At 37.8% G+C, this 17197-nt stretch overlaps 1 protein-coding gene across 5 annotated transcripts in view; it reads right to left on the bottom strand.

Annotated features, from left to right (window-relative positions):
- GRIK4 (glutamate ionotropic receptor kainate type subunit 4) overlaps positions 1-17197 on the bottom strand; it is a 680228-nt gene that overhangs the window by 190471 nt on the left and 472560 nt on the right. For all 5 annotated transcript variants that reach the window (XR_012488209.1, XM_074302596.1, XM_074302599.1 and 2 more), the window contains one exon: positions 1734-1895. Coding sequence is in view for 4 of the 5 variants with exons in the window: in XM_074302596.1 (XP_074158697.1) it covers positions 1734-1895 (162 nt within the window). In the remaining variant the exon portion in view is untranslated. The remainder of the gene's footprint in view (positions 1-1733; positions 1896-17197) is intronic.

Raw genomic sequence — 17197 nt, 5'->3', positions numbered from 1 at the left:
AATCAAGCCCTCTTACTCTCACTTCTCACAATAACTCTGACAGAACCAGAACAAAGAATAGTAACTATACCGTGTACCAAATTCTACCTGACCTGCGCCTGGCCAGTAGCATAGATCTAGAGGCAAACTTAGATCTCCTACCTGAGGGAGCTTGTCATTCATGACATAGATATTGGGATCAGAACACATTCACCTCCATGTGAATGTCCACAAAAGAATAGAATGGGGGGCTGCTGGAAGGTACAGTGGACAATGTACCAGCCTTGAAGTCAGGAAGACCTGAATTCAAATACAACCTCAGACACGTAACATTTAAGACTCCAGGAAAGTCATTTAACCCCAATTGCTTCACAAAAAATAGGATAGCAGGGATAAAGGCATTTAAAAAAGGGAAAGTGCATAGCAGGGAAGAAGTTCTGGAAGCCACAGATTGTGTAAGTGGAGCCTTGGTATAATGGAAAGCTATCTGACCCAGAAGTCAGGAGCCTTGTATTCTAGGCATGGCCCTACCACTAACTAGCTTGTATGACCTTTGGAAAGACATTCTCCTTCTCTGTTCCTCATTTTACTAATCTATAAAATTCAGGAGTTGTACTGTATTGTCTCTAAGTTCTCTTTCATATCCAATATTCTATGATTCCAAGCTAGGGTATGAGAATGCAAAGTGATCGCTAAACTTCTAATGTAATCATCTGGTAATGAGCTCTAGGCAGGGGAGTGCTAATAAGTATTTAACAACCTGTTTTCTGGTGACAGAAATGTATTTAGGACACTCTTTTACATTTTATATGCATTATTACCATTTTCACTGTCACTTTCTAAAGCCTGTGCAGTCAGATATACAATAAATCAATCCTTCATTTGTAGCATCTGCTGGATTTCCAAGGTGTAAATGCTCACACTGAAAATTTAACAATCAGCTAGTTCAAGCTGGCTTGAACTTGGCTTTAGGGGAATTTCCAAGTATTTCTGGATAACAGGATAAGAGTCTCAAATAGTGACACTAATCCCTCATCAAGTCAACCCTCACAGCTGTTTCCTTGTCTGTTCCTATTGTTCTCTAGCCCTAGGTTCCTCAAATTATCTTTCCATGGCATGTTCATATATGCATCTATTTGTAGGGTTAGGAGTGGAAGGATGAGTCTGGAGGTTAGAATTCCTAAGTCACTAACAATGCTAATGAAGCTTGGGAAGAGAAACAGGTACAGAGCTTTAGACTGTATAATAAGGATTCATAGTCAGGCAAATTGGGTTCTAGTTTGAGCTATGCTATTTAATTAAGGCAAAATCATTTGTTCTCTGTGCCTCAGTTCTCCCATCTGTAAAATAGCTACTTCACTGGAAAGTAGGGAGGAAAGTAGCTTATGAATTCTAAGAGTCTCTAGAAATAGGAGTAGGGATCATGCAATCAGGAGCAGTGGAAGCTTGAGGATCTTGGAGCTCAGGGGATCAGTTTGAACAGTTTAAACAACTTGTTCTTCAGACATATGTTAAGATATGCTTTGATTTTGAAAGGTTTATGGAAGGAACAAGACTTGATGAATGTTAAGAAAGACCCTGAAGCTCTTAGATGGCAGCAGTATTGGTAGCTGGGTGGAAATTAGTGGAATTGGAACTTTGAGAAAACCCCAGCTTTCTGGGACACACTTGGGAACTCATCATAATTTAGAAGTGCATTGCCCACAAAGATGCCCCTTGATTGAGCACTCTAGCAAAAATGTCACTGTACTTACTGCAGGCCCAGTGAAGGGCACGTGGTCACAATTCTCCTGCCATGACTGGTTGAGGCTCTGTACAAACTCTTGGAAGAAAGCATGGGATTGATTGAAAATAGAAAATCCCAGGATGTTGACTCGGTCATCCAGAAGGCTGTCCATTTGCTGGAGAGAGAACTCCTGGAATACAGAGGCAATTAGAAAGGAAAAGCAGAGTTAGAAGGTAAAGGAAACATAACTTCCCCAGGGACTTCTGAAGACCATGTAAGAGACAGCACAATAGTTGAAGAGCAGGTGCATCTTGCACCTTGCAACTCCCTATCATCCTCAAATTGCAGTAACTTCTTTTCTTTAGTCTTCCACCCCAGTCTGGGCCTAAGCTGTTGTTAGTGAGGTTACAGTTTTCATTTCCAGATAAGGTGAGTGTCAGTATAACACTGAGAAGAATATTAATCCAGGGCCAAATTTAGAGTCCTGGCCAGCTCATTTGGACCCTTGGTCACAAAGCAAGAACAGACAAAAGAGCACAACTCTTAAAGAACTGCCCAAAAGACATGATAATTCAATTCAATAAGCTCTTTTAAAGTGCCTGCTTTATGCTAGGTGCTATACCAGGTGTTGGTGATATAAAGTATTAAAGTGTTCCCTGCCCTCATGGAGCTTACATCCTACTGGTGAGATACAACATATATTTACATATGGGTATGTGTATAATAAATACAAAATAATGAGGGTATGGTGATGTTCTAATAACTGAGAGAATCTCTACTGATATGTCATCAAAGGCATTAAATGACAGAGGAGTTTGCATTTTAGCTTCTAGGCAAGAGGGAGCCACTGAAACTTCTTGAGTAAGAGACATCTGTGGTCACAGCTGTGTTTTAGGAATATAAATTCTGACTATAATGTGGAGGATGGATTGGAGATGGGACAGCAGCATTATGTACAAAAGACAGCATATTGGCCCTCAGAGCTTAATATATAACTCTGTATCTTCTGAGGATTCTGGATTTAGAGCTAGAAGAAAACTTACAACTTAAGAATTAATCTTAGATGTATAAGCATGGATTACACCATGGCCATTTCAGTACATCCCTCCAATTTTACAATATAGGAAACTGAAGCAAAAAGCGGTTAACTGACTTAGTCACCAGTAATAGGAAGCAATGAGTCAGTCAGTGGGTCCGGCTGACTTGGCAGATGACCAGTGTGTTAAGCTCCCTCTCTAGCTAGAAAGAGCCATCATTTTCCTCTAGACTTACTCTTTCTCCTCTTCCTTACCTTTCTCTGCTCTTTCTGGCATCCTTTACTGGAAGAGCAACCTCCTTTGAGCAACCCATGTTACCAAGAAGCAGCAGCTCCTTCCACTCACTCCCCACTACTTCCTGGAATCATGCCTTATTATATTCCTCCATGTAAAGTCACAAATTTCCTCTGGAACTATGATTCCCAGACACAAATGAGTCTGGCTGAGGATTACCTATATTTTGAGTCCAGCCACATTCCTATTAGAGTACACGGACAAAGCTGCCTGAGAATGTATTGATTTCATATGGCTGATATTATCCTCCTGTCTCTCCAGCAGGGCAGCCACTTATACTCTGTGGGCTGTCATTGGGCACAAGGGGGGCAGATGGCTAATGAGACAAGGCACATCTGCAGGGGGGAGGGTGTTGTGGGGGGAGTAGTGCCAGCTCTGCCTATTGAGTAATTACAAAGGCTGATTGACAATGGTTTATGTGGTTGGGGTGGAAAATGCTTTCTCTCCCTGGGGTTGGATTCCTTTAACACAAAGAAAAAACTTTTTTGCAATTAGAGTTGTCCAAAAGTGGAAGAAGCTGCTGGGGTAGGGAAGTTCTCATTATTAGAAGCCTTAAGAAGAGATTAAAGGTGGCTAGATTCCACAGTGTATCAAATGTTTGATTTGGCATTAGCGAGATTTGAATTCAAATTCTTCATTAATCATTTACTAGTTTGGTAAACCCATATGAGCCTCAGTTTTCCCATTTGTAAAATGGAGGCAATAATATAATCTATTTCACATGGCTACTGTGAGGGCCAAATAAGACTTTCTTGTACAAATCACTTTTTATTTTTAAAAATGCTATATAAATGATAGTCATTATTATTATGACTACTTTTAAAAAAATGTTCTATGGGTAAGCTATCTAGCTACTTTACCAAGTCTCCAGCTTTATTTACATATTTTAAGCTAAGTCTCCAGCTCTCAGGTTGTATTTATAGCTAGTTGTATATTTTGGAAAGGTTGGAAGTGAATCATACCAGATCACTATTCCCTTTCCCCATTGTCCCTCTGCCATTTTTACCTTGTCAATCCCCAACCCTGGGTAAATTTGGCTGCTAGTTATGACTGATTATTCCCATATTGTCAGGCATTAATGAAAAAAAAAAGCTACAAAATGAGGATTTAATCTGCTACAAATTCATGACATTTAATTTCAGCTGGTTGTCCTCCCTCCTTGGTAATCCTTTTATTCATTGTTTATCCACTCCTGAACTGAGTTCCCCTGGACCTTGTCAAAACCTTGTCAGAGACAGTGTGGTACAGTAGAAAAATCTATGGCTCTAAACTCAATAGGCCTAAGTTTAAATCTCACTTCTGACCTTTACCTGTTGTATGATCATACACAAGTAACTTCATGTCTCTGTGCCTCAGTTTCCTCATCTGTAAAAAGAAAGAACTGGACTTGATCTCTGCAATTCTTTCCTGTTTTCAGAGTTATGATTCTATGATGAGCCCAACTGCTCCCTCTCTCTTGATTTTAGCATATGACCTCACCTATTTACTGAAACCAAGGCCAATTCATCATATTCTCTCATCCACACTTCAAAGGGTCACTATATTTTCATCTGTTCTCTTCTCCATCTGTTCCCTTGATCTTATCGACCCCTCTGGGTCTTTATTCCATCAATCATCCCTTCTCTCTTCTATAGCTTCAGTTGCTCCCTCTACAATAATTGCTCTCTCCCTAAAGACAAAACAGTCAGGTGTTCCTTAAAGAAGCCCCATCCCCATTTAGTTCTGCCACTCCTTCACTTACTCTCTTATATCATTCTTTTTACTGCCAAACTTCTGGAAAAATTATTCTTCCTTTACTCTCCACTCCTCTTCTTTATATTTTATTCATTCACCAAACAGAATTAGTTAAGTTCCCACTATATGCAACACTCCTCAGCACTTTGGAAGATGGCTTCCAATTCCATATTCTATAGAAATAACTCCCTCACCAAGAAATGCTCTCCCCCTCCCCCCAATCCCTAGATCTCTCAGTTACTTCTCATCTTCTTTGGCCTGTATAAAGCATTTGGCACTGTGAACTTCCACTTCTTTGGGGTATTCTCTTCTTTCTGAAAGGTAAACTATTAAGATTATATTCTCATAATTATTCTACTACACTGCCCACCATTCTGCTGTCTTCCTTGCTAACCCTCTCCCCTCATTTTTCCCTCAATAGGGATGATCCTTGAAATTTTATCATTGACCTATTTAATTTTTCTTCCTCATATACTTTCCTCCTTGGCAATCCCATCTCTACACCCCTTTATAGCAACTATAATGTGATCCCATGATTTCTGACTCCTTTTTCTCCCTCTCTAGCCCTCACGGAGCTGAGAGTTCTAAACTCTAAATTGCCATTTCTAATTGCTCACTATATATTTCTAATTACTTTCCCCTTTCCCCAGCACCTCACACTAACCTGTCTAAAATCACACTTATCCTTTTTCTCCCTCTTACATTTCCTCATATCCAAACTTGCTGCTTCTGCTGAGTCAAGCACATTTGTTGTGGTAGTTGTTGAGTAGTTTCAGTCCTGTTTGACACTTTGTGACTTCACATGGAATTTTCTTGGCAAAAATACTGGAGTAGTTTGCCATTTCTTTCTCTAGTTCATTTTATGGATGAGAAAACTGAGGCAAAATAGGATGAAGTGATTTGAAAAGGGCCATACAGCTAGTAAGTGCTTGAGGCCAAATTTGAATTCAGGTCTTCCTGATTCTAGGCCCAGTATTCTATCATCACCTAATTGCTCCTGAATTGGACTCAATGATGAATGCAAATGAAAGAAATTTAGAAATTGTCCAGTCCAATCTTCACATTAAAAAAAACTTAATTATAATAGACTCAAAGAAATTTTCCTATTTTTCCTCATTCAGTTTGCAATAACACATGGAAGTTGGGAGGACTGAATAAACAACTTACTTAATTTAGTAGTTTATCTGGTTAGCCTTTAGAACATAGCTTGAATAAGTGTTTTAACAGGTAAGCATTGATGGGTCATCATAGGATCCTAATTCCAGAAGGGATTTTGGAGAATTTAGCCTCTTCATTTTACAGATGAATAAACTAAGACTTCTCAAGATCAAATAACATTCCCTAGGTCACATCTGTAGTATCAGGAATGGAATCTGAATCCAGGTTCTCTAACTCAAGTTGTTACCATTTCTGTTATGCTACACAACCCTTAGAGCAAGACTGAGAACAGGACCTCCGCCTAAAGTCTTTCTGAAAGTTTGAGAAAGATGGCATTGTTCCATGTAGTAGGACATCAAAATTTCAAAATCAAATGTAGAAAGGCAGAAATAGTAAATGCATCCTTTTCAGATCATGATGTAATAAAAATTACATGTAATAAAGGGCTGGAGGAACATAGACCAAACATTAATCGAGAAAGATGGCAGGGTGAACTGGGGATGAGAGGTGGGGATTTGTAGATATGTACGCTTGAAACATCTAACATGTAGCAACTTCTAAAATGCTGAAAATTAAATAGATTTGAATATTAGCTTAGTCATTATTAATTGCATGGCTTTAGCCAAAGTCATTTAAACTCTATGAACTTCAGTTTTTTCAACTGTAAAAATGAAGGAATCATACTTGATAATTATTAGGAAAGGTTTCTAATTTCTATTAAATTACAATAGAGATCTGAAATAATAGAACAAACTTCCAGAATTCAAACTCATTTTCTTCCAAATATAATGCACTTTCCACTACACCACACTGTCCCTTGACTCCACAACCTCCTTTAAGAACTCTTTCCTGTACTTAACTACCCTGAAATCTGGGAAATCCTTCCTTATAGCTGACCTCTGTTTCTTCTGTTCCTGTTTAGGACTATTTACTCAAGGGAAAGGGAAAACATCTAACTATTAGTCTCTGAGCTATATGCATCTTTGCTACCACTGGTAATTCTCTGTGCATTTGGTGGGGAAATGGGTCATAAGTACAAAAAAGAAATGGTTGAGACATCCTACCCACTGGGAAGTTTCTGGCATTTGACCTTAGACATCCAGAAGCAGTTGCAGGTTACAAGTTCTAAGCAAATATACACATAAAACTCACATATTTCTTCCCCAGTTCCCTTACAACTATTGTCCAATCTCTCCTGTGGCTCAATAGGCAGGCATGGAGGTCACCTAGGAAGGTGTGAACTAATGTGAGTTGTTGATTCTGTTCTTAAATATCTCTTTTCTGGGGATTCCATAGCCTCCACAAAGGATATCAATGACCAGATAGTCAGGACTTGCACATAAGCAGAATAAAGACTCTCAATGGCTGGTGGCTAGAATAGTATTCGGGAAGTATTTCCCTTCTCATTACAAATCTTCTCATAGCTTGCATCACTTTTTGCTTATAACATTTATTTGATATATATCCATGGGATTAAATGTCATATGAGGACAGAAACTATCACACTTTTATTGGTATCCCGGTGCTTAGTATAATGCCTGGCACATACTAGGTATATAAAAAATGCTTGTTGATTAATTTGTTCTTCTTGGTTATTTAACTTTTTTCTTTTTCTTTTCTTGAGGCAATCAGGGTTAAGTGACTTGCTCAGGGTCACACAGCTAGTAAGTAACAAGTGTTTGATTAATTTGATTAATTCAGGTCCTCCTGATTCCAGGGTAGGTGCTCTATCTACTGTTTTACCTAGCCTCCCCTGTTTAACTTTTTTCATGTGCTCTACTTTACCTCTCCAAGTAAATTGTAACCTCTTAGAAGACAGAGATCATATCTCATACTACCTGTCACTGTTAGTGTCTAATACAGTGTCTAATACAATTTCATGTGATAGATGATCACTAAATATTTGTTGATTGATGAGTTGAATGATGATTGCTAGTCTTGCAGTACCTCATGGTCATCACAGTGAATATCATGGATTTAGAATTGTAGATACTTAGAGACATCTAGCTCTTTTATAGAAGATGAGATAAAGGTCATGAGATTTGAAATAACTTGTCAAGTAAAATCAAGAGGACATAGATAGTTTAACCAAAAATGAAAGAAAGTTCAAGATTGAGACCTAATCATCCTGATGTCAAATCCAATATTCTTTCCACTGTAACACTGAAGTGCATATTACTATACAGATTAGAAGATCAAGAGGTATCTATATTGATTATTAGACATCCTTTGGAAGCTACTTTTTGGAATAAAGCTCTGCCATCATCTTGTTTGTTTGCCACTTTGTCTCTTTCTCCCAAAAGTAGAGTGAAAGATGGGAGAAAGTAAGGAAAAAGTTAGAAAAATCTGTCTAATTGAGCTAATTAGGTTTTATTTAATGGATAATAATATGTATAATGCTTAAAAACTGTTATATTTTCCTTCCTCTCCTTGCTTCTCCTTGCTTGAAAACACTGAAGCATCCTCCCTTATATCTTCCATATACTTTTGGGATTCTGAATCTGAAAAAAAATCAGTTTTATTCAATTTTCTGTCTTCATCTCTACACAGAGGAAAAGCAACTTAAGATTGAGGTCAGATCACTGGAAATAAATAGAATAAGTAAATAAATAAAAGGGAAAGTTACATTGAAGTGAAGATTGAGTTAAATGGGAGTTCAAAGGAATGCTTCATTTGTAATAGGGTGATAGCAATCTGGTAAGGTGAAGCAAAGGGGAAAAAGTGGGAAATACCACTTGCTTAAAATGCTGTAATGTCTTAAACAACCTGAAGCCCATAATATTTCTAATTATCTATTTTATAAAAAGAAATTCAATTCTGATCAGGACACTGAGGCATCTTCCAAGGGTCAACATGCCATTCATCAATCAGGGGCAGAAGTAGTGATTAGTTAATTCAAGAGGGAAAGAGAAAAGGATAAGCATTTATATAGTCCCTGCTATATGGTAGGCACTGTGCTAAGTGCTTTAAATTATTATCTAATTTGACCTCACATCAACTCTGTGAGATAGGTGCTGTTATTATCTCTATTTTATAGTTGAGGAAACTAAAAGAGAGGTTGTTACTTGCCCAGGGACACAGAGGCTAGATTTAAACTTGTCTTTTTTTACTCTAAACCCAATGGTCTATCTTCTGAGCTATACACCTCCCTTTAACAGAAATAAGTTGGGCAGTGACTGCAAAGAATTACTATCATAAATGGATTGTTTCCAGTCTGAGGCTAAGAACAGGAGGAAAGAAAAAGCTTTGCTGTAGGGGATACTGTGGCTTGGAGAAGTACCAAGGACAATAGTCAAGGACGAAAACAAAAGCAAAATCCTGTATGACAGGAGCATAACTTGCCTTCTGTACACTCTGAGGAGTAGAAGAGAATCTTAAGGTCTAAGGAGAAGAGATATATGTGGCTTATGACTGAGATGTCTCACTATCAATGAGAAATTGTCACTAATCTTCAGCACCATGGATAGTGAAACTGAGTTAAGAATTTGAGAAATGAGTGCTATATAAATATTATTATTATTATTATAAACTATTAGTTGCTACCTTCTACTTCCTGAATCATTTCCTGTCCTATCTCATACCCTGGTTGTATATCCTTCTAGTAAAACAACAGCTCACTAAGAGGACTATTTTCTTTTTGCCTTTGTATTCCTAATATTTAGTACTTTGTACTAGCAGGCACTTCATAAATGTTTGTCAAGCTAAGTTTTTAAGGATGCTCAAAATTTGCAAAGTCTTAACCCATAAGAATGAAGAGACACATTTGGGCTACTCTGAGAGTTGAGAGGTAGATGTTTTTGGGGTCAGAATTTTCCTAATTCCTCTCTTAATCAAATCTAGTAGTAGTAAGTAGTACTAGTAGTAGAAGTAGTAGGAACTGTAGTAATAATAATAATAATTATATATATATATATATATATATATATATATATATATATATATATATATATATATTTACTGGACCTGTAATTCAATGGTATAGGGAATTCTCAGTTAAGGAAACTCCATCAACCAATGCAAATCAATACCTTCCCTGCAATTTATATTTTTAGAGACTTTTATAGGAGTTTAAGAGAAAGGAGAACCTATTTGTGGCTTAGATTGTCAAGAAAGACTTCTCAGAGCATATAGAGACTAGACCCTTTGTGTGGCTAGACTTTGGGTAGGTAGAAACAAGAGGATGGAATCATGGAGAATCATATGAATAGAAGTGGGAAAGATCAGCTGTATTTAGATGATGTTGAGTTCCTATATAGAAGAAAGTCATGATTACTTATCTTGAAAAGCTAAAAGTTGATTTAAAATCAGCATTGTTCTGTGCTTATGGTATTTAAAGAAGATTGCCCAGAGAATATAGTACTTTCCAAGTTATTTGTTTTAAGGATTATTGATCAGAAAGAGGCAGTTACTATAATAATGGGAAGGGCCTACACTGAGTCCTTTCTAGTTCCACCTTTTTGGGTTTCTGTTACCTTATTGGTAAAATAAAAGATTGGGTTGGATGGAGAAGTGGGCAGAGCTCTAGCTCGGGAGGACCTAGATACAAACCCTACTTCTAACACTCTTTATGTGTGATCTTGGACAAGTCACTCTCCACCTCAAGTTTCCTATTTGTATATAGAGAGAGTTAGTCCTTAGATCATCTCAGAACTTCCTTATAACTCTAGACCTATTATTTTTTTTTTATCTCTAAATTTCATTTAATAGCAATTTTTCTGTTTCAGAAACCCTGATGGTCTTCCCCCTCAAGATTGATTTTTTGACTAAATAAAAGAGGTAATTCTCTGTTTCATTTCTTACCTAGCCTTAATCACTAATTATGCATTGCTTCAGTCAAACTGAGATTTGTTAAAAGACTTTAGCTTAAAAAGTTCAAGGTCTTCCACTGCTTTCAGGGTCATCTCTAGTCATCCTCATCTATATGTTGCCACTGCACCCAGATGGCTCTGGAGGAGAAAGTCAGGCTGGTGACTTTGCACAGCCTTCCTCACTTCAATCCAATTCCTATATATGTCATAGTATCACCTTTCTGATACCATGGTCCTCTTTGAGAACAAAGGACAAATAATAACAACCTTATATCAATGAAATCACAGATTCACTCTTTGTCACTATGTATAACATGATTTCAATTTTACCATATTTTCCTCACAATGATCCTGTGAAATACAAGTATTATCATATCCATTTTGAAGATGAGAAAACTGAGACATAGACAGTTTAGGTTATTTGATTATGGTCACAGAGCTAGTGCCTAGTTACAGTGTCTTCAATGACACAGTACCTGGCAAATAGTAGGTGCTTAACAAATGTTTGTTGATTGGCTGGAATTATAATCCTGCTCTCCTCATTTCATGCCCAGTGCCTTTTCCATTAAGTTCAGGCTGTCAGCTCTTTTAACTATCACATCCTAATTATTTCTTCCTTGACACCTATGACCTAAAACTGCTAGTCTCTCTACAGACCCAACCTCTCACTTTTCCCCCCTCACCTCTGATAAGTAGCAGAGATAAACCTTGGAGCTACTAGGGATCTAGCCTTTTCTAGGCACCTCCCAATTCCCTCTTACCTCTGTCTTGGGAGTCTTGGTAATGCCAGTGCCCGCTTCTATTTATCTGCACCAAACCCTGTGCTCTCTGCGGGCTGAGAGATTGCTTTTTGTGAAATAGCTCTTTGAAGAAAGAAGCAGCTAGGAGACTAATTCATACCTGTCAGCGAATTCTATTTAATAGGAGATTCAGCCTTAAACCCCCCAGCTCCTAGCTCTCTTGGCCCCCTCCTCCTGCTTATTTCCCATTCATTTATCCCCATGACCTGAGTCAGCTCATCCTTCACTCCCAAGAGTGCTGATCTTCCTGGGTATTTTTTTCCCAACAGGACTCCACATATAAGTTTGTGACTAAGCCATTCAAAGACAGATGTGCCCAGCTACATGTCACGTACTGGATCAAAGGAGTAAAAACAAAGGGTGGAAGGGTTTAAGCATTTATTACCTGAGTCAGGGAGGCAGAAGTCTCTCCCTAGTTCTCTCTCTCCTCCATAATACACTACTGCTGTGATATTCCTCATGCTGTATTCAACCTCTAGAATATCATTGTGTAACCTCATGATTTTCAGTGAGTTGTTAGTGAATAAGGAACTGATGCGGCGGAGAGACTGGCTGACTTGTCAAATACTAAATGTCTGGGAGTCAATCTCTAGTTGGGCAGAAACATGGACTTTTTGAGGTTGGCTTCCTGTCTCAGGTGTTAGTATTTTATGTCTAACTTCTGTCCCTACCCTTCCTATCTACCAAGCTTTAGCTGTATCTTTATCACTTTTAAAGAGGTTTTTTGGTTATCCAATCCTTTCAGTCATGTTTGACTCTTCATGATCCCATTTGTTTTTTTTTGTTTGTTTTTTTTTTTTGTTTGTTTTGTTTTGTTTTTTGGCAAAGATACTGGAATAGTTTGCCATTTCTTTCTCCAGCTCATTTTTCAGATGAGGACACTAAGGCAAACAGGTGAAATGACTTTCCCAGGATCACATGGCTAGTAGGTATCTGAAAATAGATTTGGACTCAAAATCTTCCTAATTTCAGACCTAGCGCTCTATCTACTGAGCCCTCACACTGATGACATCATGAGGCAGAATCTACTACTCGGGGCAATGCAATGTGTGCAGATAGGTATAATGTAAGATAAAGACAATATTATATAAGAAAATAAAGTCCCATCAAAGTGATCCAACTGATATAAGATAAGTGAATAAGTGACAAAATCTAGGTTCTCTGTCACTAAATTCAGGTCTTTACCCTCTATGACAGAATTTTATAATATTGCCATCCTAATAGGGCAATAAGTTGCCTTTTTAAAAGAATGAATTCCTCACCACTGAAGATCAAGTGAAGGAAGGTCACTTGTGAAGGCTACTGTCCAGAGATTCTTGTACTAGGCAGGAGGTGGGGTTCAATGGCTTTTCAAATCCCTTCCAAGTTGAGATTCAATGATTCAAAATCACATTTCCATGCATCCTGGGATTTTCAGGTCCTGATATCTTTTGCCAAAAACACTGAACCCTCCCTACTGAAGAATATACTTTGATGGATCTGTATCCTCATCTAGGTAGGTTTTATCACTAGAATGATAAAAGTCATAGTCCAGTAGGCCTTCTAATTCTAAGCATCTTTCATGTGCTGTAAATCCTGGATAGGGGTTCAACCAACATACTCGGGCCTTTCTTACAGGTTTCAAGGTCTCTAGCAACTCAGAATGAAGTAAAATCTTGTGACTTACATGTGCAAAATCAAACCTGTGAGTTATGATCGTGGTTTTTGCCACTGAGCTTTAAATGTGAGTTGTTAGTACCTCAGGCACAGGGCTGGGGGAAGCCTCTGCTGGTGATTAATTGAGCTGCTGATGCTTTTGACATTCTGAGTGGAGTCTGACTACAGCTGGGTTCCGGATGCTGGATTGCTTAATAATAGCACTTTCTTCTCCTAATGGTCCTTGTAATACAATAGCATCTAGAGTGTAATAATAATAATAATAATAATATTTGCAATAATGTATTTTGTCCTCACTCTCCCTATGCTTTCCAAACATTTGTTAAACTCCAAACAGTTTAGACTAGACTACTGTAAAGTTAGGAGTCATCCTAGTGACCATAGGTATCCTAGATGCTTTCACTTCACCTTCCCTCATCCTAATGTCCTTCTTCAAATATTATATAGTAGGGTTTCATGAGCTACTAACAGAGATATGTCTTATATCACATGCAAACTGCATGCATGTTATGCTAATAGGTCTCAACTAGGTGGTGCAGTGGATAGAGCAATGGGCTTCAAGTCAGAATTATTCAACCTCATTAGATGTGCAAATCTAGATAAATCACCTAATTGCTGAATGCCTCAGTTTCCTCACCTGTAAAATGGAAATAATAATAACATTCATCTTCCAGAGTTGTTTTAAGGATCAAATAAGATTATATTTGGAAAGTACCAATCACAATGCCTGGTACACAGATACTTTAAAATTGCTTATTCTCTTCCCCTTTTATTCAGCAACACACACACACACACACACACACACACACACACACACACACACACACACATACATTAAGAGAGAGAGAGAGACATATACTTTCCATGTATCCTAGACTACTAATTCAGTCCAATCAAACATGATCTAGTCCTTATTGCGGGTTGAATTTAAACTCCTTGAAGGCAAGAATTATTTCCTTTTTTGTATGTTTTTGTATCCACAGTACCTGCAACATAATAGGGCTTAATAAATGTTTTTTGATAAAACACTTATTGTGTGTAAGATACTTTTGTAGGTATTATGGATATCAAAATGAGAACTTATATTATACAGGACATATGGACTTAACTAGATGGAAAGGGAGTTAGAAATCCTCTCTAATCATGGAGACTGGTGTGGAGAAATGCTGAGGAGAAGAGAATAAGGTAAATGAACAGCAACTAGCTTGGTTTGGTTATAGTCAAGTTTCTGAAAGGCACTAATATACACTAAGAATGGAAAAGTAGGTTAGGGCCACATATGCAGGCCTTTCAATACTAGGATAGACCTTTTGCTTTTTCTTCTGATCCTTACTAGTGTCCTCAAGAGTTCCCTGTTCATTGGACCCTGAATGGAATAGAGGGAGATTGGAGCAATCTAGCAAACAATATGATAGAGGAGGAAGCATATGATCATCAAAAACCACTGGATTTGGAATCAAGGGATTGAAGTTTGAATCTTAATACTGTTATTTGCTAGCTGTGTTTCTATGGCATTTTGCTTAACCACTTTGAGCTTGTTTTTTTCATCCATAAAATGGGACTAAAATACTTGTACTACTTACAGAATTGTCTCTTGGAGAGCACTTTTAAAAAATAAAGTGCCATGAAATTGTTAGTAATTCAAAGATAATTTAAGTTCCTTGAGGGTACTTAGCATTTCATTTTTTTCTTTGTATCTCTAGTTCCTGGCTTATAGTAGGCTTTTAATAAATGCTCATTGAACGAATTAGATTGAATTGGAAGGTATCCAGGCTATTGGTCAAAATGATAGTTAGAGAATATTAGGGATTTTATTTGTCCAGAATCTCCTAAACTTCAATAATTGAAAATCACCCAAAGCACTCCACAGAAGGGGAAGCAATGTTTGTCTACAGCTGAACAGATGAGGTTCCTTGTCTTTGACAAGTTGGTAACAAGGGAAAGCACACCCCCCCAGCTTCTATCAAAGCCTCATTAAACCCAGAACCCAAGCAGACAAAGGAATATTTCCATCATGTTTCTACCAATTTTGAACTACAGTATTCCCCAAAGCAGAGAATTATCTGTTTGACTTATCTGAACCTTCTCTGTCCAGACACAAGAAAATACATACATTGTCTCCTTTTTGTATATGTGAGTGTGGCACATACCAGGACTGGGTTTCAAATTATAGTGCATGGATGATAGGTGAATACATCTTCAGATTGGTTCTGGGATCCATTGGGATTTATCTTCATTGTCATGCTGTTTGTCAAACACCAGACAAAAGAGTATCTGGTAATTGGTTCTCTCTCAATGCAGAGAGGAAAGCTTTTTCCTGCCTCTTCCTGGCTTTCAGCATTCACTATTGAATGCCTATATGTTCAATGTCTATTGACTTGCCTAGTATATTCATCCTGGCTCCCCTTTCCCAATTACTCTTTTGCTCCCTTCACCTTATTGTGGTAGAAGTATTTTGTCTCATCTTTAATAACTAGTTTCCCCATATACCAAGATAAGATCAAAATGGGTCCATGATTTAGGCATAAAGAGGGAGATAATAAATAGATTAGAGGAACAGAGGATAATCTACCTCTCAGACTTGTGGAGGAGGAAGGAATTTATGACCAGAGGAGAACTAGAGATCATTATTGATCACAAAATAGAAGATTTTGATTACATCAAACTAAAAAGTTTCTGTACAAATAATACTAATGCAAACAAGATTAGAAGGGAAGTAACAAATTGGGAAAATATTTTTAAAAACAAAGGTTCTGACAAAGGTCTCATTTCCAAAATATATAGAGAACTGACCATAATTTATAAGAAACCGAACCACTCTCCAATTGATAAATGGTCAAAGGATATGAACAGACAATTCTCAGAGGAAGAAATTGAAACTATATCCACTCACATGAAAGAGTGTTCCAAATCACTACTGATCAGAGAAATGCAAATTAAGACCACTCTGAGATACCACTACACACCTGTCAGATTGGCTAAGATGAAAGGAACAAATAATGACAAATGTTGGAGGGGATGTGGGGAAATTGGGACACTGATACATTGCTGGTGGAGTTGTGAAAGAATCCAGCCATTCTGGAGAGCAATTTGGAACTATGCCCAAAAAGTTATCAAACTGTGCATACCCTTTGACCCAGCAGCGCTACTACTGGGCTTATATCCCAAAGAAATACTAAAGAGCGGAAAGAGACATATATGTACCAAAATGTTTGTGGCAGCTCTTTTTGTTGTAGCTAGAAACTGGAAGATGAATGGATGTCCATCAGTTGGAGAATGGTTGGGTAAATTGTGGTATATGAAGGTTATGGAATATTATTGCTCGGTAAGAAATGACCAGCAGGAGGAATACAGAGAGGGTTGGAGAGACTTAAATCAACTGATGCTGAGTGAAATGAGCAGAACCAGAAGATCACTGTATACTTCAACAACAATACTGTATGAGGATGTATTCTGATGGAAGTGGAAATCTTCAACATAAAGAAGATCCAACTCACTTCCAGTTGATCAATGATGGACAGGGGTAGCTACACCCAGAGAAGAAACATTGGGAAGTGAATGTAAATTGTTAGCACTAATATCTGTCTGCCCAGGTTGCATGTACCTTCGGATTCTAATGTTTATTGTGCAACAAGAAAATGATATTCACACACATGTATTGTACTTAGACTATATTGTAACACATGTAAAATGTATGGTATTGCCTGTCGTCGGGGGGAGGGAATATAAGGAGGGGGGGTAATTTGGAAAAATGAATACAAGGGATAATATTATAAAATATATATATAATAAAAAAAAAATAACTAGTTTCCCATCCCTACACCCTGTCCTTTCCCATACTCTGGGCAGAATTTGGAAGCCTGTCTTTACTCCACCCTAGGAGAGAAATGTCTCCAATTTGTTGACTTCCTCGACAAGCCTCTGAGGATGCAGAGCCTATGACATGACTGACTTGATCGCCTTACACAGATTAGAGTAATGAATGTCTCACTTATTGGTTTTTCA

This window comes from Sminthopsis crassicaudata, chromosome 3, assembly GCF_048593235.1.
Source record: "Sminthopsis crassicaudata isolate SCR6 chromosome 3, ASM4859323v1, whole genome shotgun sequence".
Classification (NCBI taxonomy): Eukaryota; Metazoa; Chordata; class Mammalia; order Dasyuromorphia; family Dasyuridae; genus Sminthopsis; species Sminthopsis crassicaudata.
The sequence above is the reverse complement of the archived record's forward strand: the minus strand, read 5'-3'. Positions and strand labels throughout refer to the sequence as shown.